At 40.9% G+C, this 27,385-nt stretch overlaps 3 protein-coding genes across 5 annotated transcripts in view; 1 reads left to right on the forward strand and 2 right to left on the reverse strand.

Annotated features, from left to right (window-relative positions):
* The window catches only part of LOC113150637 (phosphatidylethanolamine-binding protein 4), a 45,209-nt gene extending 42,162 nt beyond the window's left edge, over positions 1-3,047 (reverse strand). Inside the window, exons 1-3 of the mRNA XM_026343227.1 lie at positions 2,921-3,047; positions 1,971-2,074; positions 1,648-1,780 (exon numbers count right to left, since the gene is read on the reverse strand). Coding sequence (XP_026199012.1) covers positions 1,648-1,780; positions 1,971-2,074; positions 2,921-2,923 — 240 coding nt within the window. The 5' untranslated portion in view covers positions 2,924-3,047. The remainder of the gene's footprint in view (positions 1-1,647; positions 1,781-1,970; positions 2,075-2,920) is intronic.
* Positions 3,048-3,121: 74 nt separating this feature from the next.
* Positions 3,122-13,579, reverse strand: LOC113149939 (rho-related BTB domain-containing protein 2). Of its 3 annotated transcripts, none has more exons than XM_026342278.1 (10): positions 13,511-13,579; positions 10,446-10,647; positions 10,239-10,342; positions 9,961-10,146; positions 8,899-9,839; positions 8,674-8,792; positions 7,924-8,074; positions 7,726-7,814; positions 7,335-7,440; positions 3,122-6,905 (listed from the first exon to the last, which is right to left on the reverse strand). In XM_026342278.1, exons 1-10 carry the CDS (start codon positions 13,531-13,533, stop codon positions 6,700-6,702), a joined length of 2,127 nt encoding a protein of 708 aa, XP_026198063.1. In that variant the 5' UTR covers positions 13,534-13,579; the 3' UTR covers positions 3,122-6,699. The 3 variants fall into 3 exon arrangements, with proteins under 3 accessions (XP_026198063.1, XP_026198062.1, XP_026198064.1); XM_026342277.1 differs by lacking the exon at positions 13,511-13,579 and adding an exon at positions 12,304-12,744; XM_026342279.1 differs by lacking the exon at positions 13,511-13,579 and adding an exon at positions 11,499-11,837.
* Positions 13,580-14,715: 1,136 nt separating this feature from the next.
* Positions 14,716-17,446, forward strand: ido1 (indoleamine 2,3-dioxygenase 1). Its single transcript, XM_026343555.1, has 10 exons — positions 14,716-14,874; positions 15,243-15,338; positions 15,421-15,540; positions 15,655-15,773; positions 15,875-15,889; positions 15,983-16,082; positions 16,215-16,332; positions 16,419-16,470; positions 16,559-16,707; positions 16,799-17,446. The coding sequence occupies exons 1-10, from the start codon at positions 14,782-14,784 to the stop codon at positions 17,188-17,190; spliced, it is 1,254 nt and encodes a 417-aa protein (XP_026199340.1). The 5' UTR covers positions 14,716-14,781; the 3' UTR covers positions 17,191-17,446.
* The last annotated feature ends 9,939 nt before the right edge of the window (positions 17,447-27,385 follow it).

A 27,385-nucleotide genomic window follows, 5' to 3' on the forward strand; every position in this document is an offset into this window, starting at 1 on the left:
GGGTGGATTTGAGCCTGAGCGGCCACTATTCTGTATTCCTGCTACTGGGCACAAGGGCTGAGTGGCAGAGAATAGCAGCAGTGCTGGCAGCATGGCATGGTGACAGAAAGCGTGGTGGACCAGCAGAGCAACCACAGAACCGCAGGCAACAATCTGAAGATTCAATAGTGTCAAGAAAAATGGAGAATTACATTTAAAAGCCCAGTAAATAAAGTTTGTATTGATTTAATCTAACATGTAATCACTTTTTCTGTCTGACACTGATTCTTGCAATAAAAGAGAATCATGTAAGACAGCATTACAGATAATACGACCATAGATCAAAAGGAGTTTGGGCAAGAGAAGGGCAATAGATCATGTTCAAGCTAGACTGCTTAGCTCTGGAATTCATAAACTAGCTCCTAAATCGAGGTGGCTTTCAATTTAAGTTTTCAATTTACAGATATAGGATTTGGTGTACACTTGATGTAATTCCATTGTCAACTTCACCAGGGTCTCTGTGGACTGGAAAGCGTTTCTCTCAATCTGCTGATCAACAGTAAAGCTACACAGAGGTTAACTCACAAAAAAATACATGTTAATAAATGAATGCTGCAGAGGCCATGTAAATTAATCTGTGATAACTGTATCTCTTCCATAAGAAGCGTAAGTGAAAACACTTTGAGAGGAACATACAACATTTTCCCAACATGTTTTCTCCCCTATGTGACATGAAAAGCATTAGAGTACAGGAGCTGCTGACAGTTAACATCAGGCTCTTTTTACAAGCATTTACAATGATTTTAAGTTATTATTAGCAAGTCACCCTTGTGACACAGCATTTTCTTTATCTAAAATATAATGTAAAACATTATACTCAAACTTTAAACTGTAAATTCAGTTCATTGTGTTGAATTAACTTGATATTTAATAACAATCTAATTTAAGGTCTGACATTTGGAATAGTATAAACTACGGTGCAGATGCAACGTTACATTTATTTAACGCAATAAAGGATTTTAAGTATGAGGTGCTAGCACCACCCTCTGGGGACACAGATTACTGCAGTGAAGCGGTAATGAGCAAAAAGTGATGGAGATAACAAAAGGTGACATTAGTGCTCAAACGTGCAGGCCACACTGTCTATTCAAATTTTGCCAAAATGTTGTTTAGTGCTTATTATCTTTCCATAAACGCATAAAGTTTTATTTATTGTGCTGTAACCAACAGCCTGCTTAGTTGGTGGAGCAATCCTACAGCTTGTTTTAGCCATTACTGCACTCTAGTGTTAAAAATAAGCGCATGCACACTGGCCAAACACATGGACTACACAAAGACAATATGTCACCAAGAATTCTTGTCAAAGGTTACTTCTGTTACATAAGAACAGAAAAATGATAAGCAGATGAATGTGCTCTATTACAACGGACTACAGTCTGCAGTCTGTACTTTTAGGATTTTACCACTGGATCTAATTTTTTGTGGTGTGAGACAGTTTCTTTTTCTGCCCTATAGAGCACATGGGACTCATTTCTTATTGATAACTCACTATGGTGGAAATGTAAGAACTGTACACATAAATCCTGTACAGACCTACTGGAACTATTTGCTGCTCTACTAATTGACAAGTCCCCCACACACAATTACATAGATGTATATATGTTTTACCTTCTGTGCCCCAGAGAAGTAAATCTGCGGGGCTTTCCAAACTGTGCTGACTTTTTCTCTGAGTTGCTGGTCCCTTGGAATTATGAGGCATTTGTCGATGTCCAGCTCTGGATAGATCACTTCTAGTCCACCTCTTTATGGAAAAGAGATAAAGCTGAAACTCCTTTTTACAATTTTGTGTTACATTTTGAACCTGACAAAACAGGCTGATATGCTCAGACAGCATATTTAAAAAGTAAGCACATCCTTTCTGTCTTTGCCAAGTTCATTTTGTTTATGGTTTAGCAATTACTAAATTGCTTAAGGCCTTACAACCTACTTACTGACAGAAAGATGAATCCAGAGAGCTCAAGGTGTCTGGTGTTGCGTCCACATTGAAGATTCCCCAAATGCAGACAGATAACACCAGAAATGGTGTCGGTGCAGCCTGCAGAAGAATTTTGTTCAGTTACGCAAGAAACAAATAATATTATCAAATCAGTTCATGTTCAAATTTTGAAAACTGTTCAAATATCATTGTCCTTCTGTCAAGCAATAAGAACAGTCACTGTGACAACTGAGGTCAAACAAGGCCCGTCTGTACCGGCAGGTTTAGTCAGTGTCAAAGCCTGTCACATCCTCAGTAAACAATGGAAGTTCAGAAGCAAGTTACTGTAAGTCTTTCACTTTCAACAGCAACAATGATCTGCCCATTTAATGCGATCCATCGACTGATGAAAAGGTCAGAAAATGGTTTAAAATGGCGAACACAAGATCCCACAGCAAAACATCCTGATTTCTTTAGACTCAACAATTCCAAACCTAACAATGTAAAATCAAATATTAGATTCTTTAAGAAAAATACAACTAATGCAAAAAGCAGATCCAGGATATTGTGTGAATTTCAGCTGGTATCATTTACTGCTGTGAGTGGTTAATGATGCTGTTTACCACCTGTTGGACCACATTAGAGCAGATGATGAGGGGAGGACAGCTGTCGGTACTTCCGGTCTTCTTTACAACTTCCGGTCTTCTATAATTAAAAAAAAAGCACGCCGCTAATGTGTTACTATATTTAAACTAGTGCATCTGATTAAGTTGCATTCTGCTGAGGTTCGTCTCACTTTTAACAAACTCCAGACTTTGTTAAAAGTGATAGTAACACTGGCATTAGCGCGTTTTAGCTCGTTTGTACTCGTGCGTCACAGGTTGGCACGTCGGTCCGCACACACAGACAACAGGCCCGAGCTGACACGGCGCTGTCCTCCAGCATGAGCTTTGTCTTTAGCGTTACCATGTCTCAGAAGTTGTCCGCTGTCCCCTGCAGGTTTCCTCCTCTTCTGCTTCAGCTGCTGCTTCAGCTGCTGCTGCTGCCGTCGCCGCCACTGCGCAGTACAGGATCCTGCTGACGCATGACTCTGCAAAAGTTTCATATGACACAGCTAAACACGAAACAGACTGACGTCATAGCCAGACTCGATAGTTGCTCATTCTTTTATTTAGTAAATGTTATTTACACATTTTCAAGAACACATGCTACAGAATTTCAGATTTACAGCTTCCTAAACAATAAAAACAGCTTCTGAGAACAAAAATCCCTGATGACTAAAGAAAACGTCATCTAGGCTTTGAACACTGAGAAAACATTCAAGTTTTTTTCTTTTTATTTATTGACTTTTGTTTAAATTTCAACCATTTCTGAACAAGGCCTCTTAAACTATGCAGTGGTGATTGTGCAGCATATATTTTATATTCCTGGTGCTGCTAAAGCTCCCTTTGGTTTGTGCTTCTCTGCAGCTGTGATATTAGCACCCAAACATATGGAAAAGGGCCCCAGTGACAACATCTTTTAAATGTATGATCAAATGTTTTTTCTCCCCTTTCTTTTTTTTTTCCTGATGTTGTCTACAATTCTAGTGATGTTGCAATACCCTCCAATGCAATTTGTTTAGAACCTGGTGCTACAAAGCAGTGCAAGTTTGTAGTTTAAAAGTTTCTGCATAGTACAAAAACTGTATATTTGTGTTAAACTATGCAATAGCGTCTATCAACTGCTACACCAAGTTTCGACTGCAAGTCATCACATTCCTACTATTTACATGTTTGAGTTACAATCTAACTTCCAATGCACACGCCGCTGTCCCAGCATTTTGTAATTTTGCACACTCCAAAAGTGGAGCTCATTAGCATAAAGCAGCTTTAAAATAATGGAACAAATTTGAAATCCCTGCATTCATTTCATGGTTACAATATCACAAATGACAAATGGTTTGTCACTGTGTTAGTCTAGTGTGGCCTTGATGATCAGAGTCTTTAATTAGTTTTGTGTTTCAGCTTTAAAAGAACATTTAGCCGTATGCAGTGTTCAAACTAAAACAAACCCATCAGACTCCTCAACCCGCACACCCACTGACTGCTTTACATCCAAAGTGATGGGTTATGTACATATACAAATACACACACAGCCTAGAGAGCACCATGGTAACTGAACATATAGCAAACAAACTAGGAACCACAGTAACACTACTTCACGTTCAATATTCATACACTACACTGTACATTAAGGCATGAGGTGTTGTTGATGCAAAACACCAGCAGAAGATTCACTGAGAAATGCAAATGCACTGAGGAATGAAATGCATGTGTATTAATGCAGCACTAAGGCAAATTATAATGATATAGACCCTCCTGCTGTTAAACTAGTATGATCAACTGTGAAAACAGACAATATTCATTACTCAGATAAGTGGAAACATTCAGATTTAGAGTAAAGCTGGCTCTAAAAGTCTCAACAAAGTATGCCAACAGATTTGAACAACTATGATTTTCAAAATGGCAGCTGTTTGATTAGCAATAGACAAAATTTAGAACAATTTAAAGCTACTGCTTAGAGCACCAGCACCACCGTCTATGTCTACATCTTACATTTTAAATGACAATGAATGAACTTTATCTAATTTGGGGGAGTCCTATTCATGCAGTGCAGTTCTTAGGTAGGAAATTCATAGAAGCAAGAAATTAGCTTTTTCATATAAGCATTTTAACCTCTTTGTTGGGCTCTATTTAGCATCTGTCTAGTCAAGGGAGTTATGGAAAAATACAACCAATCATATGCAGAATTAAAGCAAGCCTTTCTTTGAGGCTGCAAAAGCAAATGCTGCAATCAGAAATGACTTGTGATAACAATGTGGTGTTTTATGATGTATGATAAGTCTACACAATGTCACTATATAAGCATGTCTCTACTTTACTTACGCACTGTAATCCTATTTTACTATTAGTCAACTGCTGATTTAAACTGCCTGTAATTTGCATGTATACTACAGTATATGATAGATGTAACTAGAGGTCAGCACAATGAGTATTCAGTTATTTTCAACAACAGTTTGTAGCTGCACAGTAACTAATTGCAAGTTGGATAAGTCAAGTCTATATTTAGTATGTGTATTACTCAGTAATACTGCTCACTGCCTGCAGTGCACGTTAGAGTGATGCAAGTTACTTGCACTTCTGTTATTTTGTACAATTTACAATACCACTCATCTTCGCTGAAAACCGTGAGTACAAATCATACATCATCAATCCTACAATCAAGTACAACAGTAGATGACAAGCTTGAACATTTACTGTGGAGTGTGCAAAACAAATCAAGAAAAATTATTTGATTTAAACCTCTTCACGCCGTAAAGAAAAAAAAATTGAAGTATCCTGGTCTCGTCTCCTCCCCCGATTCTTTTATTTAAAATCTGCCACAGCGTGTCATGACACTGTACTGTCTTTAGTGGCATTTACCAGGGTGCTGCTACTGGAGGTTTTCATGTGTGTCTCTGTGGGGAAGAGTCCTGAAAGTGCTTGAGGTGTGTAGAAGAGTATGGATGACTCCACCCAGGCACATGAAGCCTCCTGCATGTACAAGTCTTATACAGCCAACTGCAGACAATCAGGGGGGCATCCTCAGATCATCATCTATGATAAATTTCCACTAAGGCCAAGTCACCACCATCAAACACATGGTCACAGGAGGATGGCAATGTACACATGGTCACTCCAGCTCTAGAAATGCTGCTATTGGTTCTGACATTATTGTGTTTTTATTATGTGTTGCTTTCAGGATGACAGGTGAGCAAACGTGTGGGACCATTCAGTGTAGAACTGAAAGAACTCAGGGAAAGTGTGTGCACTCATAAGCCTCATCACACAAAAGAAAAGTAGTGATCTGGTTTGTTTTTGCTGCCAAAAATGCAGATAATTTCTTTGATTTGATTTGTGTCTCAGAACACTGAATGCATTCATGTAAACTAAAGCCCTTTTGTGACAAGAGGTCACAAAACACAAGATTACAATATGCAAATGCTGAGTGTGACGAGACTCATATCACTTTTATCCGTGCTAGCTGTACACAAACGTTCAAATATAGAATGGCTGCACAAAAATAAACTTGCCAGTGTTTCCATTTATGCATACATGATATTAATCAGCATGGTTATAGTGAATGACTACAATAATCAACTCTAGCAGGCTATACAGTTGTCACATCCTGTTGATGAGGTCATATTGTACACATAGTTTGGTAGATTGTACAAACACTTAAGGGCAAAGTGTTTTATCTCTGAGATGTAAATTCTGTGTTGAATTGCTGGTTGTTGTAGCTGATGAGCAGCACTTGGTTATCAGTTCGGGTTAAGTAATGATAGTTATGATTATAAGTGGAACGATCTGAGCCAGCAGAGTCCTGTTTTTTTTTTGTTTGTTTTTTCTAACTCGGGTGGTGGAACACATAACAATTAATAGAGTTTTTATCCGCACCAGTATCACTGTGCCATTTGTCAATGCGGTTCATATCACTGAGGTTTGAGTCTCATGTACACCAGGCTACAAATCTAATAAACAAAAGTCATTACTTTAACTGCCAGATTGAGCTGACCTTGCAAACCTGGAGGAGTGCCGTTTGACTGCAGAGGCAAACAAACAGGAGGCCTGAATAACTGGGGCGTACCTAGTGAGCAGTGCTTGTCTTTTATTGAATCTTTTACTACTCATGTTCTCCAGTTTGGACCTGGTCTTACCACTTAGTCAGATGACAGCAGATGAACCAGAAGAAGGAGAATTTGAGTTAGGAGAGGAAGGAAGGTTCCAGAAGAGCCACTTGCGTTTACACTGCCGTCTCTGGTACAGGTAGTCCTCCTTGTCACGCTCTTTGCGCGCTCTTTGGTAGTGGTCATCCTCTTTCAGGTACCACACAGGTGGCCAGCGATGTTTCTCGAAGTATTCTTGGTTCTCTGCATCAAAACAAACTGTGTTAAGAATCTCAACATGCTGTGTAATGCTATTATAAGAGTCCTTTATCAACTCTCAAATTCTCTAAAATTCTGTTCAACAACAGATATCATTTGGGAGGAAGAGATTTAAGTGGTATTTGCACATTTTCACAATATTTTATGTAATATACTGTATTTTTTTAATCATATTTTCATATAGAAACATGTATCACACCAAAAATAACATTAATAAAGTAAAACGTGCTATTAAATAGGCCTACTATAATTCATAGAATGAATACTCTATTAATACTATAGTGCCAAAAAAAAAAACATATAAGTCTTACTGAGGTGAGTAGTACACTAAGCTTTTCTGCTTTTTCAATTTACATTTTAAACTGGCCAACTTTATCAGGTCCCTCGTGTGCTTCAATGTCATATATGTGTTACCTGCAGACTTGGCCTTCATGTCTCGGGGAAACTTGCGGCAGACACTGTTGTAGTTGGTGCAGATGTGGTGAAGACACCAGCCAGTCAGCTGCTGGGCACCATGGAACTGTCAATATACAAAATCAATGTTTGTCATTTTTGTACTTGTGAAATGTTTTTATACCTGACAAGCATTGTTGTTGTTGTGGGGTTTTTACTGCTGAGTAAATGGGAGCCAAAACACTTCACATCATCACAACTATGAATAAATCTAAATTGTTGAATATCTTCACTTACACTTCCACCTAAATACTAACATCAGCATTTTGGAATTAGAAAGCTAGTTTTAGCATGCTGACACTAGTAAGGCATTTGGGAACGTGCAGCTAAAATAACTGACAGGTCATGTTACCTGGGCCATATCTAGGTACACGAGCACATCTCCATCAATGTCAGCCCCCATCATCGCTGCCTCTGTCAATACTGTAACTGTGTAGAGTTCTGAAAGAAACAAACGATACTCACTGTAGACATATAAAAACGAACTAACTGGAGACAAACACAATAGTTGTAATGCAGTCCTCTGTTTTAGTGGGTAACAACGTAATACCTGTAAGTGCAACCAGGTGGGGGAGGCAAAGACGATTGGCAAGAACAATAAGCTCCATCGCATCCAGGTCAGGCCGAGAACAAAATCTCCCTGTATAGAGATATTCCAGCACAGCCCTCATACAGCTACGCGTTGTGTTGGGAAACAGCACCTTAAAAACAGGAACATTCATAACTTAGGGAACTGATGCTTCTGCTGTGCTTTACACTTTACACAAAACACAAGACGACCTACTTGTCACCTTTTTACATTACATGATGCAGTGAAAATAAAAAAGTTATGTTCAAAATCATTCTCTATTTCTTCACTTCTGCAGCATCAACAATAGAAGTTAAGTGTGTCAATTAGTTAATTAATCAATTAGTACATCTAAAACAGCTTTGAACAGCCATGATTTTGATCCTCTTAAAGGACAATATCTACTGTAAATATCAACCTGAAGTAGTAAGATTTTCAGTTAGTGGAGAAAAACAAAGTAATGGAGTTTGCTTGGATCACAGAAGCAAGCGTAATTGTATTACAACAGATTTCCAATCCTTTAATTAAATTATACTTCGTACACTGAACACATAGCTCATTAGTGCTCTTGGGTCAGTATGTGTATTGAGCTGTGCTGCACTTGTGTAATAAGAATGCCACTAAGAGTTATGAACAATGATGTAAAAAGGTTTTGCGCAGCTCTTTGGGTGTCCTCCCTGCAGTTTTAAGCATGCTGGCTACACAATAAATCCCTGATGTCGGTCAACTTACCTCTTTGGTGCAACTTTCAACAAAAGGCCCGCCAAACATAGCTGCCATCCAGTCACAACTAGAGATGAGTAAAGGCTTGTGGGCCATGATCGTCCCATCATCGAGCTTGAATATTACATCTGTAATATAGATGAGAGGCACTGCTAACACCTTACTTACACCTTCATATCCAGCCTATATGAATTAGAGCACATGAAGGGAGCAGGATTCATGATTTTCTCTCACCAGAAAAAGTGCCTTTGGCCAAGCACTCTTTGACTCTGTTTGTGCGCCGTACGTGGAAGGCTTTGGTGATTTCTTGATTCATGAAGGCTTCATTGTTAAGTATGTTTGCCACCATCATTCTCAGGTCAAAGACCTCCAGCAGCTCAGCGATGTGTGCAATGTGCATTAGTTCTTTCTCATTCTCGTCTAGCTGGCCCGTATACAGGTAGCGAAGCACTGCCCGGAAAGGACCGATCTGCATGGACTGATCCATGTGCACCACAGTCATGGGCCTAGGGGTGTATGTTAGAGGGTCATCTACAACCTCCTCCTGGATGCTGACGAAAGCTCGGCTCCATGAGGAGAGCAGTCTGCCCCGTCGGCCTCCCTCAGAGTCTTTCAAGGTCCCATCACTAGTGCAGGCCCTTAGGTTGGCCCTGTCGCCATCATCGCTGCTCTCGCAAACATCAAAGCTAGCAGCACGCATCAGCAGCTCTCGACCAGACAGAGGACCACGAGGGGGCCTTTCAGTCTCTTCACTGTGTGTGTCCAATATAAAGAGGTCATAGAACTTCGATGAGGATGTCGCCAGATATATCTTGTGTGCAAAAATCTTCTGTCGCTCCTGTAGGACCAGGATGACATCGGCACAGTGTGGGTCCTCCAGAAGACCGACTGGATGCTCCTCTGTGGTGGTTGGTGGAGGAGGCACAGTGATTATAGGTGGGGGAGGTTTCGGAGGCAGGAAGGGTGCCTGAAGGAGAGGCCGCTGAACGTTTCTGAGGTGAGATTTCCAAAACTGTAGGTGCCGGCGAGAGATGAGTGCAGCTCGGATAGCATTATCAAAGACGTCCTTGACTCCAAATTGAGCAACAACGCTGGTTTCGTAATATGGCACTCCTAGCTCTTTGGCCACCTCACGACCTCTCTCTGGAGGAAGAATTTCATTGGATTTAATGGGTCTGAAAAAAAAATATATTAAATGCAATTCAGGCATTAGAGAAGTAAATAAAAAAAACAAATATCAAACAATCACCACATAAATATTTCAAGTTCTTGAGTTAAAAGAATAAGTCCCACTACCTAGCTAAAGGCCTCCGTGCCCGGTTCACTGCCTCCAAGTCTGCATAGCGCAGGTCCAGCTGACAGCCTACCAAGATAACAGGAGCCCGGGGACAGAAGTGCTTGATCTCTGGGTACCACATGGTCTTCACATGGTACAGAGAGTTGGGATTGGCGATTGAGAAGCACAACACCACCACATCAGATCTGAAGATATAAGACAAATTCTCTTAACTTCGACAGAACTAAAGCAAGTGCTGACTAATAGAAGACTAATAGTGAATTTGACACTATCTCACCTGCCATATGCAAAACGTCGGTCCTTGTGATGGTCTCCGAAAGTATCCCAGAGCCGAAGGGACACACTGACGTCATCCACTACATCTCTGGAGCGTTCTAATACCTGCCGAGAAATAATGCATTTATGGACATTTATTTATTTATGGACAACACCAGATTTAGTGAATGAATGGAAATTTCGTAAAGGTCAGACCCTGAATACTCACCTCCTGGCATACTCTGTACTGATCAATTGCCCAGACTGTGGGCACATGTGTAGCAAGTAACTGGTACTGAGTCAGTGTGGCATTGCAGGCCCGGGCACAGATAAGGCGGGTCTTTCCAACTGCATTGTCCCCTACCACCACACACTTGATAGTTTCAACGTTTGGCCTCTCATAGTCCATATCAGAAACTGTCAACTGGGACCTGGCGAAATACAAAGAAGCACAAAAGGCTGCATCAGCGCTTGAAATCCTGAACTATGATCCTGAACAATACTGGAGCACTGATCAATACAGATATTAGACACTGTGACTACTCCTTATCTGCACCGCTTGTTCTGCCTGCAGAGCTATCAATGGACGGTCTTGTGACTTCCCTGTACCCATTCACAATTCCCTGTCCTTGCTTCTGACGAAAAAATAAAGGCATACGCAAGCGAAAAAGGATGCTTTTTTGAACACACCCACACACACACACACACACACACACACACACACCCACACACACACACACACCCAGTACTGAAATAAATATCAGGAGTATTTTTAACACATGATTAATAAGTGATAAAGATACGACAGACAAAAGCACATCCTGTTTCAAAACCACTAACACTTTTCAAAATAAATTACTTACCTCGTCTACAATGGGTTAAAAGAGGCCAATAGAATCCTATCTAGATATTGCTGTAATCCCATCAACCATCTGCAAGCCTAAAATACCTGTTTACAGTTCCTATTACAATCCAGGCATTTACAGCGTGTCTTCAGTCATCGCAGCGCCAATTCACAACAAAGAAAACTAGAAATGAATTCCACATAATGCGACTGCAATAAGTGGAATGGAGGGAATAGGTAAATAGACAATTTTTGCGTCTTGAAAATGGTGGCTGATGATTTAGGTATGCGGACTAGTTTCCAAGGGAACTGTAGTCTGTGTCTGTAGTGTGTGCCACAGCCGATATCAGACAATCCCTCATGCATCACACGGATTTCTTATTTAAACTGCAACCACAACAGCAGCCTTTACAACTGGCAATAACATGTTTGACTCACAGATCTAGAGCCTGCTGCATGTGTTCAAACACCAGACCACGGTATGAGCTTTGTTACTGCACTAGAGATCATCAGAAAGGTCATTCATAGTTACATCCTCAGATAGTGCTGTCAGCTCACAAGGACCCACAATAAACACACAGCTCAGTCTGAGTCTTCTGGCATCACACTACAATCAAAGATCTGAGTCTGTACAGTCAGAAACTGCACCTCCCACAGCAGGACTTTTACATTTCCATGCAAATCGGACGGATGACTGTCGAGTGCTGCTCTGTTGTCTGTCTGACGCTCACTTGCAGTCATTCGTAAATCCTTTCATTGACTGCACAGTCTGCATTCCCATAGGCTGGCTCTCACCTCCATGAAAGCATAAAGGTACAGAAACATCTGACAGCTTGACCTTAGGTTAGGCCCGTGTGAAACTAAAGAGATCCACATCTAATGTCGCTCATTCATTTCCCCTTTGCTCGTCCAGCCTCTGCTGCGCAGCTCCCGTGTTAAAGGATGGTTTAGAAATGCTCAGATATCCTAAAAATACACATATCGAGCTATCCTCTTAAATGCATGCTTATTGTAGTAAGCTTGCAGGCTCACTCCTCACCCCTAAAATGGTAAAGCTGTTCATATCCTACCAGGAGGACCGAGCAGTCCCTCCACCACCGAGACACTAGTCATGAGGCTCTGCTGCATTACACATTATGTAACACCCCGTCACTGACTCCTGAGCCTCTTTATCTGGCTCCGTGTTCATCACCAGAGCAGCGATACTGAAACAACATCAGCGGAGAAGAAAGGGTGCATATACCGCAACATAAGGAAGTGCTGCATCGGGTTGGTCGATGGACGAGATAAAAAGCAGGGCTCCATCGGATGCGGCTTGCACCTGACGGCAGCTCGTATTTAACTTCATCTTCAAGGCGAGGTGAACGAGAGGCTTGAAAGCAGGCAACCGACCAACAAATGTTTGGGGAAAATGTCCTCCGTGTCAGTGCGATGAGTCCGACTGCAGTGCCAAAAACGCACGGACGCTGCTGTGAAGCCTGTTGGTGCGTCGCAGAGCTGCAGCGCTCGCCGTCATGGAGCCACCTCCAGTAACTGAGGCCTCCGGAGCTAATAATAGGCAGGCGAACCGAGGAGGAGGAGGAGGAGGGGGGGAAAAAAAAGAAAAAGCCATTCATTACAAAACACTGATCCACTTTAAAGTCGTACAAATCTCATTCCACAGCTCCTAAGTAGCAGAGACAGAGTGGCCTCCAGCCCCACACGCTTTCCTCCTTCGCCCTTAAAAGAATCTGGGTTGTAGGTTAGAGCCTACTTTGCACGTTGTACAACATGTTTATGTTGTGAGCGTGATGAGGCTGGGTTAGGTAAAATGTGCACAGAATTGCACAACTGACTCCAACATGTGTGATGAGTTTGACCCTTAAATCTAGTGGAGCTCAACCAGCAGAAATAACTAGTAATTAACCTGTGTGTATACAGCATATAGACTATACAGTGATATAGACTATACAGTGAATATGGACATACATGTTGTACCTATAGGTTCCCAAATTCAGTATGAAAGGCAAATGTTTATTGCACAATCCATAAGGCAGTGTGTCATTTAAGAGCACTGTAAAAAGAAACATGTATGAGGTTGTAGTCATCATTATCTGTCATTTGACTAAATGACTGAGTAAATGCAGAAAAGTTGATTTCTAAGTGTAAATTTGCAATCTAATGATAACTTTAATGACCTTAGTTGTTCAAACTGCAGCCAGTTTCCAAACTGACTAATCTCCAAGTGTGTTAGAGTCACATTTGCTGTGACATTCATCAAAGACACTTATTGTAATGTATATAGCATTAATGATTAGGAGGTTTTACTGGTTGCCTTTACACTGCAATGACTCTTACTGGTCAGTTTAGTTGTTGTTTAACAGTGTAGATAATGTAGTTGTTAGCAAAGGCTGCACAGCAAAGAAATCGCTCACGCATTATTAGTATGTGATGAAGGTAAAGCTACTTACCACTCAAAGGTACAAACAGCCATAGCTCACAAACGTTGTGCTGTAGGCCCACGGAGAGAGAGTTTTCACTGTCAGTGGATCATAGCAGTTGTTCTCACTTCAGTTTGCTGCCGTAAATTGTGCTCACAGCCTTAGATGGTGCAGTTCAGGAAAGGCTTTAAATCCACCGAGATATTTTATGTTTTCCCTCCGTCACTCACCCAAACAAACCCAACAATGCCATCCACTGTTGTGCATCTTAACTTTTTCCAGGGACCAAGTGGATCAAGTTACAGTTGACCTTAATACTTGCAAATTTTAGACTGCATTAAGTCCATTGCTGCACGGCAGTGGTTGTGAAAGGACTGATTCAAGCTTGAACAGGTTTGAATTCTCTCAGTCAGTTCACAAAGTGGAATCAATTGTGTGTTTGGATTTTAGTGAACTGCAGCAGGAGACTGACTTGCAGTATCTTATGTCTGTAGCCTGTTTTACTGTAACTCCTGCAATATTACGTCTGCTCCACCAGGTGAGGCTGACAGTCTAAATTTCCTTAATTCTCTTTGATTCTGTGCCATAAACATTTATAGAGCAGAAGGGAACACGTGTTAAAATTAAAATTAAAATAAACTGAAGAAACGCATTGCACTAAATCGCTACATATATGTTTTTACAGCCTTATACTTTAAATTCTGTCCATTAATTAGTGTGTATAAAGGGACAAAGACATGGGACTAGATACTGCAGATGCAGAGATGAGCTTTTAGTTGTGTTCTTACATGTTACATAACATTTTTGTTGTTGTTGTTGTTTTTGGCGCTTTCATGAATAAAACATTAAAATAACAGTGAGGTGTTTCACATGCACAAAAACAGCTTTTTCGTGTACACATATTTATATATAAACTACATAACGTGATTTTGGTTAATATAAATATTTTTTGCAAAGATGTAAATTTCAGCCGGTGATGGTATATACTGGTATATTAATGAGTGGGATAAACCTTTTCTCAGTTTAGATGCTTATGACAGTGTAAAAAATATGCAAGTTGAAGTATTTTACTTAATGATTCACAAAGTCAGGCAGAGGGACTGATTTGGAGCACTTTACTTGTTGAGTTGTGCAACAGCAGACCTAAGGGAAAATGTTGTGTAAGTGATAACCACTGATGACAGAAGCATTAACGTGAACTATGTGCCAGAGTCCAGTCAGGTTGGGGTCTACTGAACCGTTCAGATCGTCAGAGAATTGTTGCTGTCTCTGGGTTTGAATTGGTTTGTACTACTTTCCCAATGGCTGCTGCTAAAACAGGCTCCAAAGCTGCTTTCTCTCTGGACTCTTATCATGTCTCTGAGGAGCTCGGCTTCATCCTTCCTGAGCCTCTGGTAGGTGGAAAAGCCTCTTTTTTGAAAAGATCATTTTACACAGGTACAATGAATGCTGGGAAACTACAGTGTATGGGTGACATTTGAAACATGATTTTAAAATGAAAATGCCAGTGACGCTCATTCTTTTAAGCAGAGACACGAAGCTGGTGTTCATACTTAGCGTTTTCAAACTTTGCGGCTATTGATTGAGACAAACTGACTGAAAGAGGTTGAAGACATTGCTCATGTTTACTTTGTGCATTGAACTTTATTCCTACAGGCGGCAACAAAATCCCATTTTGTTTACCAAACCCAAGGTCACTGTTCATGTAACAACAGTAACAGTAAGATTAAAACGCAGATCTTTTCTCCCATGCATTTCAAAGGAGGAGCTACCGCCTTACTACCAGCCATGGATGGATATTACCCTCCGAATTCCTGAGCTTGTGCACTCTCACGAGTTGCGCTCCCATATTAACAAGGTCAGTGGGGACAATAAACTGACAAAGACAGTTCACTATGTTTATGGAGCCATAATTTAGTGTTGTTATTAATTCTGTCCAGATGCCACTGCTGAGTAGCAAGTTTCTGCAGAAACACAGGGAGTTACGCTTGGCTCACCTCGCTCTCAGCATGATGACCATGGGCTACGTCTGGCAGGAGGGAGAGAACGACACAGTTGAGGTACCTGCTGGGTTTTTTATTTTCTCATACCGGCATCCTCACTGCTATCAGTGCTCCTACAATAAACAGTTTTCCTCATTTTTTTTTTTCCATTTTCAATAATCTTCCTCTGAGGTGCTGCCATGTAGTCTGGCTGTTCCATGCTGGGAGGTGTCCCAGCGCCTTGGACTTCCCCCAATTCTCACCCATGCAGATGGGGTGTTGGCTAACTGGAGAAAGAAGGATCCAGAGGGGTAAGGTCAGTTAGCTTCTGAAAATGCTTCTATTATGTCCTGATTTGGTGTCAAGTATCAATCCTCCCTGTTTCTTTTTTTATGTCCGTCTCCTGTGCCAGCCCATTTAACATGGAGTGAGTACATTTTCATTTCAATTGTGTTTCTGTCCACATAACATACTATAATATTCTCAATATATGTCAAATCTTCTTATTTATATCACACAGGAACCTGGAGCTGCTGGTCAGACTCCCAGGTGGAGACAGTGTCCAAGGGTTCTTCTTGGTCACTCTGCTGGTGGAGTTGGCAGGAGTTCCTGCAGTGAGGGTGAAGATCATACAATGTGTATTTGTGATAATAAAATAAAATGTGGGCATTAAGTACAGACAAATTAATTACACTGTGAAAGTCAGCGTTCAGAAACTTCAAAGACAAAGCCAATGTGGAAATGTGTTGCAGAGCATTCCCACTGTGATCAATGGTGTGAAGTGTGGTGACAGTGAGGCTGTGGCCAGAGCCCTGGAGGACATCAGCCAGTCTGTACAGGACATGACAGATGCAATCAAACTGATGCAAGGTAGTCACTCACATATCGACTATAACTTAAATGTATGTCTATTTATCCTATTAACACATATTTTCATTGATGTGATCTTTCTTAAGTGTATGTGGATCCTTCAGTCTTTTATGGCATTATGAGGATCTACCTGTCTGGGTACAGTAATCTGTTTTTCATTTTCATTTCAGTTGTTTGTCATCTCTTTGTATATAACGTGACTGTGTTTTCATGTACACATTCATAGATGGAAGGACAATCCCTGTATGCCCAAAGGTCTGATCTATGAAGGGGTCCAGACTGAACCGCTGGAGTATTCGGGGGGGAGCGCTGCACAGAGCAGCCTGCTGCACTGCTTTGACGAACTTCTGGGGATCAAACATGAAGCAAAAAACGGTATGCTGGGGGACTTTGTGTCCTTTGAATGATCTCATCAATGCTGGGGAGGAATACAATTGACTCACTGTCATGATGCTGCCTATTTTAGGGGACTTTCTAACCCGCATGAGGAGCTACATGCCGCCTGCTCACAAGCAACTGATCCAGGACATTTCATTGCAACCTTCCCTAAGGAATTTTGTTCAGCAGCAGGCCAACGAGCAGCTAAACCAGGCCTTTCAAGTCTGTGTCACAAAACTGTTGGCTTTTCGCAGCTACCACATCAATGTTGTCAGCCGCTTCATCACTGTACCTGCTGCGCGTGCCCGACAACTCCGTAACCAGAGCCGGGACTTAGAGGAGGCCATGATCAGCAGGGCACCATCAGCACTGGAGGAGAGGGGCACTGGCGGCTCTGGCATCATGACCTTTCTAAAAAGTGTGAGGGACCAAACAAAAATTGCCTTCTTGTCTGAGACAAGCAATAATATGAATCTGTGAAGTCATCACTGATGACACACAACCGAGTGTCAACTACACCAAACAAACAGGCAGTAAATCCCCACTGATCTCTTAACACACAATTGTTTTATCCCATTAAAATTATGCCTTTTGGCAAAATGAGAGTGAGAGGTCATTTATGCTTGTTTTACATGTAGCTTTGTTGTGTCTGTAAACAAACCTCAGCTTAATAGACAGGAGTGATACCCATCATTCAGTCCAAACCATAATTCAAAGCAGTGCTCGTACTTTCCAAGTCAACCAATAATTTTTGTCTTTAACTTGAGCTGGAATGTAAAAAACAAAAAAACTGCATCAGTCATTTGATCCAGACCCACATGTGTAGAGAACATTTGAACATTAAACAATTTACTGTAAGTCATTACTTCTAGAGCGGGTGTTTGTGAGTCAGTTGAAATGTAGTTTCGAAGTAACAAAGGAGGTTTGTCTTCTACAGCTCAAAAATACGGCAGCATTTATCTTTTACAGTTACTGATACTGGTCTAAAAGTAAAAACTATAACTGAGAGAACCATACTGCAATACTTTGTGTAACCATGGCAGGGCACTAAAGGGCAGCATTTTACAGAGTTTGCCTTTAAAAGACTGTAACAGTGGGCAATACCTGAAGCCACCATGCAAGCCAATGATTGGGTCTTGTAACACAAAAGTGGCCTGATGTAAAATACTTATCATTAATCATTGCAATTTGAAGATGTGTTGAAAATCCCCACTAGTTAAAATCCTGCTCACTGAACTATCAACACGCTGGAACCTGACTTTCACAGTCTCATAAAATAATCATCCTTTGTTGCATCTTAACTCCACGCTGCTGCTTCACAATGGGGTCATCGTGTCAAAACACAATGCACAATGCAGTGCGGAGATGCATCACTTATCACAGTGGTTACCTCAGCACTGCTGCCATCCTTCTCCAGCTCACATCCAGCCCTCACACGTCCTACTACACTTCCTGGACACAGAGTGTGGAAAACCCAGAGCAATGAAGGGATGGATTGTGCCATGAATGGCTCACACACCTTTCTTGGCTCATTTCCACTGGTGTTTCATTACAATAACAGTCTTGCGAGATCAGATAAGACAGACTTTGTGGCAATTGGACATGACAGTTCCCTCCAACCTGAGCAATCTACTGTACTTTGTCTTGTATTTTCTCTTAGCTGAGTAGCAGGTAAGACAACTGAACAGCAAACGAGAGGGAAACAATTACACATGTGGTCTGTCAAGGTTTTCCTGTGAGAGACACTAAAGGTTTTTTGCGAGTCTGCATGAAGACAGCCATTTGATTAAGATTCATGTCCAGCAAATACATGAAAAGTACATAATCCATCAGTAATTGTACTGATAACCACTGATGTTTTCACTCATCACTCAGACACATTTGACTATTTGAAAAACTGTTCACATAAAATATGGGAAAGACTGAAAAGGTGAGGAGGTGAAAGGTGAACAGAAACTACGTAGGGATGGAGAGTGCAGGGTGGTGCAGAGGACAAACAGTGTGTTCACATGTCACAGTGATCTGATTAGAGCCTTATTTCACAGCCAAAGTAAATAATCCCCGTCCTTATTGCCTGAATGTGGAGGACTCCCTGACAACCTGGCAGTAAACACAGGCCATCTCTAAGGATGTCTTCATTGTGTAGTTGGGGTTGGACCTGCACGGTTGAAGTTTCACCTCGTATCACAACAGTGGCTGGTGTTTTAGCAGGAAACCAAATCATTTGTATTGGACGGAAAATGATTTAATAAGAGCTACAAAATAAAAGCGTGTAAGGTGTCATCTTCACGTAGTAATATCCTGGCTTAAATGTCACCAATAAATTCCTCACAAATGTTCTTTAGTAGGATTTGAATAGAAACGTGCCAAGCAAACGCGCCCAAGAATTAACTTAGCATGCTAAACAAGCAATTTTCCTTACGGCCAAAGGGCATCTGGAGTCACTCTTGTTTTCACGAAATCTACTCGAACATCCATATTCCATCTATCAGAGTTGACAGGATTACAGGCGTGGGTTCTCGTTTTGGTCAGACAATCGGATATCTGTGCCTCGGTGGTTAACCACAGGATATCCTGGATTCTGTTATTTTAAAATTGAATTTGTGATGCTTCTGCTTACCTCAAGCCAAGAAAAGCCAGGACCTTTTCTCACCCTGTGATTGAACTGCTTTGATGGCAGCAGTTATGGATTGATTGTCTTTGGCCTGCACATGATGGGCGTAGTTGGAAATTATGGGCTGAAAGTGTAGTGCAGTAGGTGACTCTGGGCGTTCTCCCACTTTCTACTCATCTCGACTTCGCTGTCTGTGTCAAACATCGATGTTGACACACCCACAGGTCAGTCACGTCTTCACAGTTCACTTGGTGATTAGTTTGGACACGGTTAACTTGTGTTAAATCTGAGGTCTTTAGATCCTAATATTATGCTGTCATCACAATTTCTCACCCCCATTCCAAGTCTGCCTTGAGATGAGCATTATTCATAGTCTAAATTTTCTTTTGTTTGTCCTCTCGCGTCTCTTTTAATAAAATCATACTCTTGAGACTATAAGAGTCATGAAAAACTATCTTAGTCTTCAGCAGCAAATAATGAGTACCCCTGTTGACCCCACCACAGAATATCAATTCGTGGGTCTAAGTACAAGAACTGAAAGAGATATTCTTTTCACCTAAAGTATATAAACTCTCCTAATACCATGATCACCACAAGACTGGAGTGAATTGTCATTATGATAGTCGCCCCATTAGGAAGGTTTCCATCGAAACCTCTCTAAACACAAGCAAATCTAGCTGACATTCACAGTATTGTGATGCGCTCACAGACTTTTCTTCCTACTAGTTACCGTTAAACACGACATCACCTTCTTCTTTCACCTTCCCCCGCCCCATTTTTTGATCTTCATCCCCTCTTAGTGCATCACCTGTGCAGTCTGTTAGAACAAGCTTTTGATGTAGTCATCTTACAGCAACAGCTTTATGACTTCCTTCCCACTGACTCGACTGAAACGGGATGCCGACATAAAAAAAAAGAAAAAAAAAGAAGAAGCTGTCATATTCACAAGCAGCTTGAAAGACTGTTTTTTCAGGTGTAGAATTACTGTTGTTGCCAGTGTTGATTAGCCTGTCTACACAACGTCACAGGCTTGACAGGAAAGCACACGTCACATTCCAGCCTTTATTAATCCAGGGAAAACTTTGACATTTGCTATATTAGCAGCTAGTGCTGCGATATTACTACTGGCAGTGAAGCATACACGACATAACACTAAGTTACACAAACTCTCATATGTACCCTTTTTCCCACCGAGGCAGTTTGAGGGCTGGTTCAGAGCCGGAGCCTAATGTCAAATGAGTTCTTTGCATTTCAGCTACCAAAGAACTGGCTCTCGACCAGGAAAACTGGTTTGAACGTGGCACCCCTTTGCCAATAGCAATCACGAACGAGCAGTACAAATACATTGGACCAGTTGTACTTGGATGCCAACACACACATGCCAATCCAGGAGCAACATTTGTAAGGAGACACTGTAGTATATCATTATACAAACAAAGCAATTTCATGGCTCTGTGGTCCCTCTCTGAACCGGCACTGGTACCAGCCCAGTACTAGCACTTAGTTTGTGTTCTTGGAAAAGGGGTAACAGTCTATCATCATTAAGTTTACTGTCAAAATGTTAATAATAACTTCCTTTATTGCAACACACAAACCAATTTCTTTCATTTATCCGTCACTTTACTTAATTATTTAATTCAGAGGTAAGGTTGCTTTGTTGATCGTAATCAGCAGAGCTACAGTGAGTCCTGGACCACCGTGCAGGTCATCAACAGAGCTAAGCCACATACTTTCAGGCCACAGACTATATTTTCTGCAGTATGTGAAAAAGCTAATTTCACTGTAGTTCTCGTGGAACTAAGTGAACCAACTAATCAATGGACACCGACATCCCTTTAGCTGCTTGAAATGTGAAATAAATTGACCACATAAAAGGTTTTTCCCTTCTGACAATGCTCTTTTCTTTACCTTACTTTAAAAAACTTTTACTTTTCTGTGCACAACCAGACACTTGTACTGTACCATACTGCCCCCCCAGCACAGCCAACTTACTGACCTGCCCCTGCTTCGCTCGAGTTAGGGGGAAAATTGGACCTGTTTCAAATAAATACACTTACGCAATCAAACTCTTGTGTTTGTCTCTTTTGTCTAAACTGTGAAATATGGTTTGACAAGGTTAATGAAAAAAGAAACATTTCCACTACCGACTGCACCCTCAGTGATCTGCTTCATGCTTTCATTGTCATTTCGCTTTGTAGTGGTTGTTGGCCAGACAGTGAATTCAAGGGCAATAGATATTTTAACACATTATCAAAATCTGCAAAGAACTTTTTACACTGCGAGTCTTATCTTGGTTCTACACTGTCACTTGTGAAAAAAAAGAAAAAAAGAACTGCAAAGTTAATAAGAAGTTAGGAGAGATGTTAAAAGTGCAGATGACTCATACTACCAATCAGCTGTAATTGTTGTGAATGTTGTTGTTGTGTTCTTTGAGTCTTTAGTTTTGTATCCTGGAACAGATGCTTTTCATTAGCACAGCTATTAGTCAACTTGAGTTAGTGAAAGACAAACGGCGGCTTGTATAATTTTCTTTGTGCTGTTGGTCCATCCAAATGACCTGTAGAGAAAGAAGACTATGTAAAAATGGGAATGGCCTGAACTTCAATATTAGCAGAGTCAGAGACTTTCTTTAGACTCACAGTGCCCAAAATGAGTTACACTTGCTGAATGGTTTCCCAAGAGAACTCAAACACACGTTTTAAATCAGATTTTGATGGCTGCAAGAAGAATACGTGACATTCAGATGATTTCCTCACAGGATTAGCAGAAGCCCACACGCGTCACAGCCTTTTGTCTTAAAGGTTAACACAACTTTGAGCTGTGTGACAGGGAATGCATCTCAACCTCTCACCACTGCTGACTCACTACTGGCCCAGCCAGGTGTGAAACAGAGAGCTGCGTGATTAAAAACACATACACACACACACACCACACACAGACTCCCACACGCGCATGCACCCAGGCACACACAAACACATGCAAATGTACTTAAATGCACAGACGCACGCCATGCCCAAATGAGCACACATGCATGCACGTGCAGACACAGTCCTGCATTTACTCCATGTACTGCAGACTGCAGAGATACTGTACTGGTGTATTTACTCCCACTTTCCCCTCTTGCTGTTCATGCCACGCCATTGTCCTCCTAACTTGACTTCCTCTTCCGCTGAGTTGTCGCTAATGTCACCTTCCCCGCTGGCGCCCACACACTCATGTTATCAACAACTTCTCATCCGGGTTACAAAAATACAGGAAGTTCCCCAGGGGTCTCCAGCATGGAAAAGAAATGTCCATCTCTCCCTGTCACATACTCACGTGTATTCCATGCCACATAAAGAGACGCACTGCATGATAAGGTGGCTATGAGTGAGCTCAGGGGTACTGTACAGACTACACTGTAGATGTTTGAAGATAAGACCAATAAGCTCAGGAAATGGAGATAACATCCACACTGGGATGTTCACACCTCAGTGAGGTAGCTCCAGCAAGACTGGAGCTATGCTACAGGTTATAGACACATTTAAGAAACACTAGCAAATAAAGTTTCACTGTCAAAAAAGGAAATTTTTTAATAGTTAATAATAATAATAATAATAATAATAATAATAATAATAATAATAATAATAATAATAATAATAATAATAATAATAATTTAATTGAATGTACTACAAGAGAAGAGAGTATTTCCTTCCAGATCTGGTTGCCTTTCAGTGGTGTGGACACTATGTGGTGACATTTTTGGACACAGAGTCTAGTTTGCTTTTTTGTGCTCATTAATCCACACTTGCGATGGTTTACTTGTGCAAGGAAAGAGGGGCTCCCTTTAGAGTGCAGCTACCGAGCGATGGAATGAAAATCCTGCAATGGCAGTCTAATCCCAAACTTCCCAGTAAAAACATTCCACTTCCTCTCAGGCAAGATCCGGACTTGTTCGCATGCAGAGTTGAGGCAGGCAGAGGGGTGGGCTGCTCCAACCAGGGGACAAGCTGGAGACAGATAGGGTCAGGCAGATGGGAGGAGTGGTCAGGTGCAACTTATAGGCCTAAGGGGACCACTGACACAAGACACTGCACTGTTCAGTTATGTACAGGAATGTGCAAGTATGCAGTGATTTTCAGAGTTAGTGCCAGTATGAGGCATTTTTTAAATTAGTCAAAACGCAAAATAAGATCTTATTTTGCCAAATCTTAAGATAGAAGTTCAAGTCTTTGTTCAGACAATCAGATAATGCCACCATTCAAAAGAGAAATAAGATACAAGACTGTGGTGAATAGTTTGGCAGACAGATACTTATTTTCACCAAATGATGCCCACAACATTTCAGGAAGACTGAGGACTGCGCTGTCATCCCAGAAATCCCGCTTTGTTTGCCCAGATATAATGATTGAAGGAAACCATGTTCATACTTTTATGCACGATCACTTTACAGGCATCAAGAAGGCTTCAGTGGCGCGACATAGTGTAACACCTTTTAACCCCCAACAAGAAAGAATGAAGTCTGGTGTCCTTGGCAAGCTCCATGTTGGCTACACCGCAATGTAGTGTTGGCAACATATGAGCTGACATCAGGCAAATTTGTAGCTTCTTTTAAACATAATATCAAGCTAATGTTCTTTACAGACCTGCAATGTTTTATTATTTATTATTGTTTATTATTCATGTTTTGGACAGAGCACGTACACCCTTAGATGCGGTATTTCCTGCACTATTGGTCAACAGCCATGCTAGTGAACAACCATACGTTGTGACAATGTATGCCAGTGTACTAACATGTATGAGATTATACTAATATGCTGACATTTAACGGGTGTAGTGTTATTATGGTAACCGTCATGACATGCTCAATAGCACAAAGTGCAGCTGAGGCTGACGGGAATGCTATTTGTTTTTGCAGGTATTTGGTATTAAACAGAGTTTTGGGCTAAATTAATATTTGGACTTGTAATGACACCAGAGAAAAAGAAGAGGTGCTGGTAAAGTTTTTACAGTTCATGAAAATCATTAATTCCAAAGTTCATGGCAATTCATCCAATAACTGTCAAGACATTTCAGCCTGGACCAAAGATTTAGACCAGTCGGGAGACCGGTGCTGCCATGTGGGGCTTAAAAGCAGATGTCTAGTTTGGTTGTCTTGGAAACTAACATCACTAAAAATATATAATTTATTTTGCTAATTTTGTTAGGACAATATGTTACAACCAGGTCTCGAGGTTGGCCCTCTGCTGCCCACACAGTGGGAGCATTGCTCGTCTCTGCTCCCAAGACACCATGTCCTGAAAAACTGTGTTCATAAAACAACCATTACAACTTGTTCTGCCAAAATATTTTCACCTAAGCCAAAACCAACCAAATTTAGATTTAGGACCTTGTACTTTCTGCCATGTAATTTACAAAATTGGAGAAGGCAATATTGTCAGTTTCCGTAGTGGGCTTAATGCAAAATATATAAATAGCTGTTTGCCAAATGTTTTTGTTCAGTATTTTCGAGGATAAAATTAGTTTCTAAGAACAAAAGTATTTTCCATTGAAAAAATCAGGAAACCCCAGGAATATTGTTCCAGCTCTGGAAGTCTCATGTGTGGTATCATGTGGCTAACTACTGTGGTGTGCAAATACACAATTGTTGAGTTTGCTGCTATATAATCAAAGAATGTATTAACATACACGTACAGGGTTTGTGCTCACCAACAGTTTTTATATTGATCACATATATCTCTATGTTCAGAGCTGACACAGAGGACCACAGGAAACAAAGAGGACAAGTGTAAAGAAAAGCTTAGTAAATAAAAAAACAAACTCACAGCTGTAGGTTCTCACTCCAGGGTCAAAAAAAAATTTATTTTCATTCTTACGTGAGAAGAATTCTGGCTTCTGCAGGTCATTTTTCAGTCTTCTCATCTTCAGCTTCACCTGCTGATGGTTATTTGCTCTGTTATTATTTTTAGTACTAAATTAAGCCTTCCTACAAAAATACTTGCCCTCCGTGTCAAGACAGTGTGTCTGGCCAAAGCTAATTCCGAAACTTTAAAAAGGCCTGAGTGTAAAAATCAGTTGACAAGTTATTTGGAGAAGTAAAAATCAGAAGTCAAAGTAGCAACAGACGTGAGAAGGACGACACACAACAGAGAGAGGAAGTAAATCCTTTACAGCAGGGACCAAATCTTCACTTTTCAAAAAACTCTCTGCGCAAGAGGGGCTATAAAAAGTAATTACCCTCAACATACTGTGGTAACACACTGCAGTGCACTGTGTCCTGTTTGACACAATCAGATGTGGAGGGGGGTGGGCTGCTGAAGAAGACCACAAAACACAGATGAGACCTGTGGTAAGTTGTCGAAATCCTTTCTTGTAATTTATTTATTCTGTCCTTTAGTGCATTTTGCGGTGTGCTTGGCTTTGATACAAGCACAATGCAATACATATTCAACACAGTTTTATTTAGCCGTTTACAAGAGAACTCTGGCATTCGTTTAGAGTTGAGTTTCTGGCCACCTGACGAATGAAATTCGAGCAGAGAGCTGATTTTGGTGATAATCATAAGTTTCGAACTACAAGCAACCTCTCTCACACTCACTTTCATCGTGTTATCATAAATATATTTATCATAACTGCTTTGGAGATAATAAAACACTTTTCAGATCCTCATATGTCAGAGAGCTGGATTAATATTCATCCTCCAGCATGTCAAGAGCAATGCAACATCAAAAACAACAGGACATTGTGTCCCTGTGCAGTCCCAGTACACAGCAGTGCGAGAGGCAGATGGACTTTTATTGAACTGATTATCCTCAAGCACATTGTCCCGCTGTGAGGGATGCTTCTGCCTCCGCTCCACTAAAGAACATCAGCACTGTGGCTGTACACTGAGTGATGTTTATGAGGTTCAGTCACTGTCTGTCTCTCTCTTAGCTCAGCGCTTTTTGTGTCACGTACTAGTGGAGTGCTGAGTTTGATCGCGGCTAACAACCTTCTTCCATGCTGCCACATTAGTTCTGCTAAATTCATCTTTTACAATGTAAGAATTTTATCCACATGTGATAAACAGACTTTATGGCATCTTGTTTACTGTATAGTATAAATAGGAAAAATGCCTGGAAACTGGAGCTGCTTCTTCACAGCAAACAAATGAAATCCACACCTGAGTTCTGAGAAATGAGCCAAGTTATTAATACAGTGTTATGGGAACCAGAGCTGTGGAAGATGGAGCAGGATGCTCTCTGGCTGTGTAGTCCTCACCTGCTAGCCTCGAACCAACCAACCAGACCCAGAAGAAATTATCACAGCAGCTTGAATTAAAAGGTCTCGTGCAGACAGGCATGTTCCCCTGTTTATTGTACAACACTGCAATTAAGCATCATAGTACCTGGCATTCCAGGAAGAGCTCTTTGCCATTATGCAAATGCGTTAAAATCAAATAAGGTAACTTTTTATAGTATTATAACAATGATTCTTTTAAATATCTTTTTACTTTTCCAACTTCTACATCAGCTGTATTTCCCACAATGCCTCAGGACAGACCTTAAAGAGTGTGTGAATCATAAGAATATCGTTGATCGTATCAGTCATGGAAAAACAAACACAAAGTAAAGATGATCTATTTTGCAAAAGTGAATTTATGCACATATGGTTCTGCTGATGGTTTATCCTTAAATTTACCTAAATAACACAGCATACAAATTAACTATCAAGTAGCCAGTCTAGTTTAAACAGTTCTTAATAACTAAATCCACGTGATGGTGGACTATAATAACAATTTTCTTAATTTATGAAAATAAATTCAGTTAATGTCTCTTTTTTTTGTTTAGATATTGCCAGCTGTGGGGCTTCCATCTTTCATTTTTGTAACCACATTAAAATCAAGCTTCTGTGTTTTTCAAGGTGTTCACTGAAACAATACGGATGTAGAATGGTGGAACGTCTGTGACGCTAAAGATGATTAAACGATCAATTGTATCATTTGACTGCACTTTCTGCCCCAGCGCCCTATCTGTTGGGTCAGGCCATTACCAGGGTTATTTTATGAAGTCGGAACCGTGCATAACACTGTTAGGAAGGAAA

Source organism: Anabas testudineus, chromosome 9 (assembly GCF_900324465.2).
Source record: "Anabas testudineus chromosome 9, fAnaTes1.2, whole genome shotgun sequence".
Lineage (NCBI taxonomy): Eukaryota > Metazoa > Chordata > Actinopteri > Anabantiformes > Anabantidae > Anabas > Anabas testudineus.

What these genes read in the sequence shown, in the direction of transcription:
- LOC113149939 (XM_026342277.1), bottom strand. Translation starts at nt 12,365, where the DNA reads ATGGAGCCCTGCTTTTTATCTCGTCCATCGACCAACCCGATGCAGCAC. An exon ending in AGTACAGAGTATGCCAGGAG is followed by an intron (nt 10,343 to 10,445) that starts GTGAGTATTCAG and finishes ATTTCTCGGCAG; the next exon opens with GTATTAGAACGCTCCAGAGA. An exon ending in CATGAAGGCCAAGTCTGCAG is followed by an intron (nt 6,906 to 7,334) that starts GTAACACATATA and finishes GTTTTGATGCAG; the next exon opens with AGAACCAAGAATACTTCGAG.
- ido1 (XM_026343555.1), top strand. Translation starts at nt 14,782, where the DNA reads ATGGCTGCTGCTAAAACAGGCTCCAAAGCTGCTTTCTCTCTGGACTCT. An exon ending in TGCAATCAAACTGATGCAAG is followed by an intron (nt 16,333 to 16,418) that starts GTAGTCACTCAC and finishes ATCTTTCTTAAG; the next exon opens with TGTATGTGGATCCTTCAGTC. An exon ending in CAAACATGAAGCAAAAAACG is followed by an intron (nt 16,708 to 16,798) that starts GTATGCTGGGGG and finishes TGCCTATTTTAG; the next exon opens with GGGACTTTCTAACCCGCATG.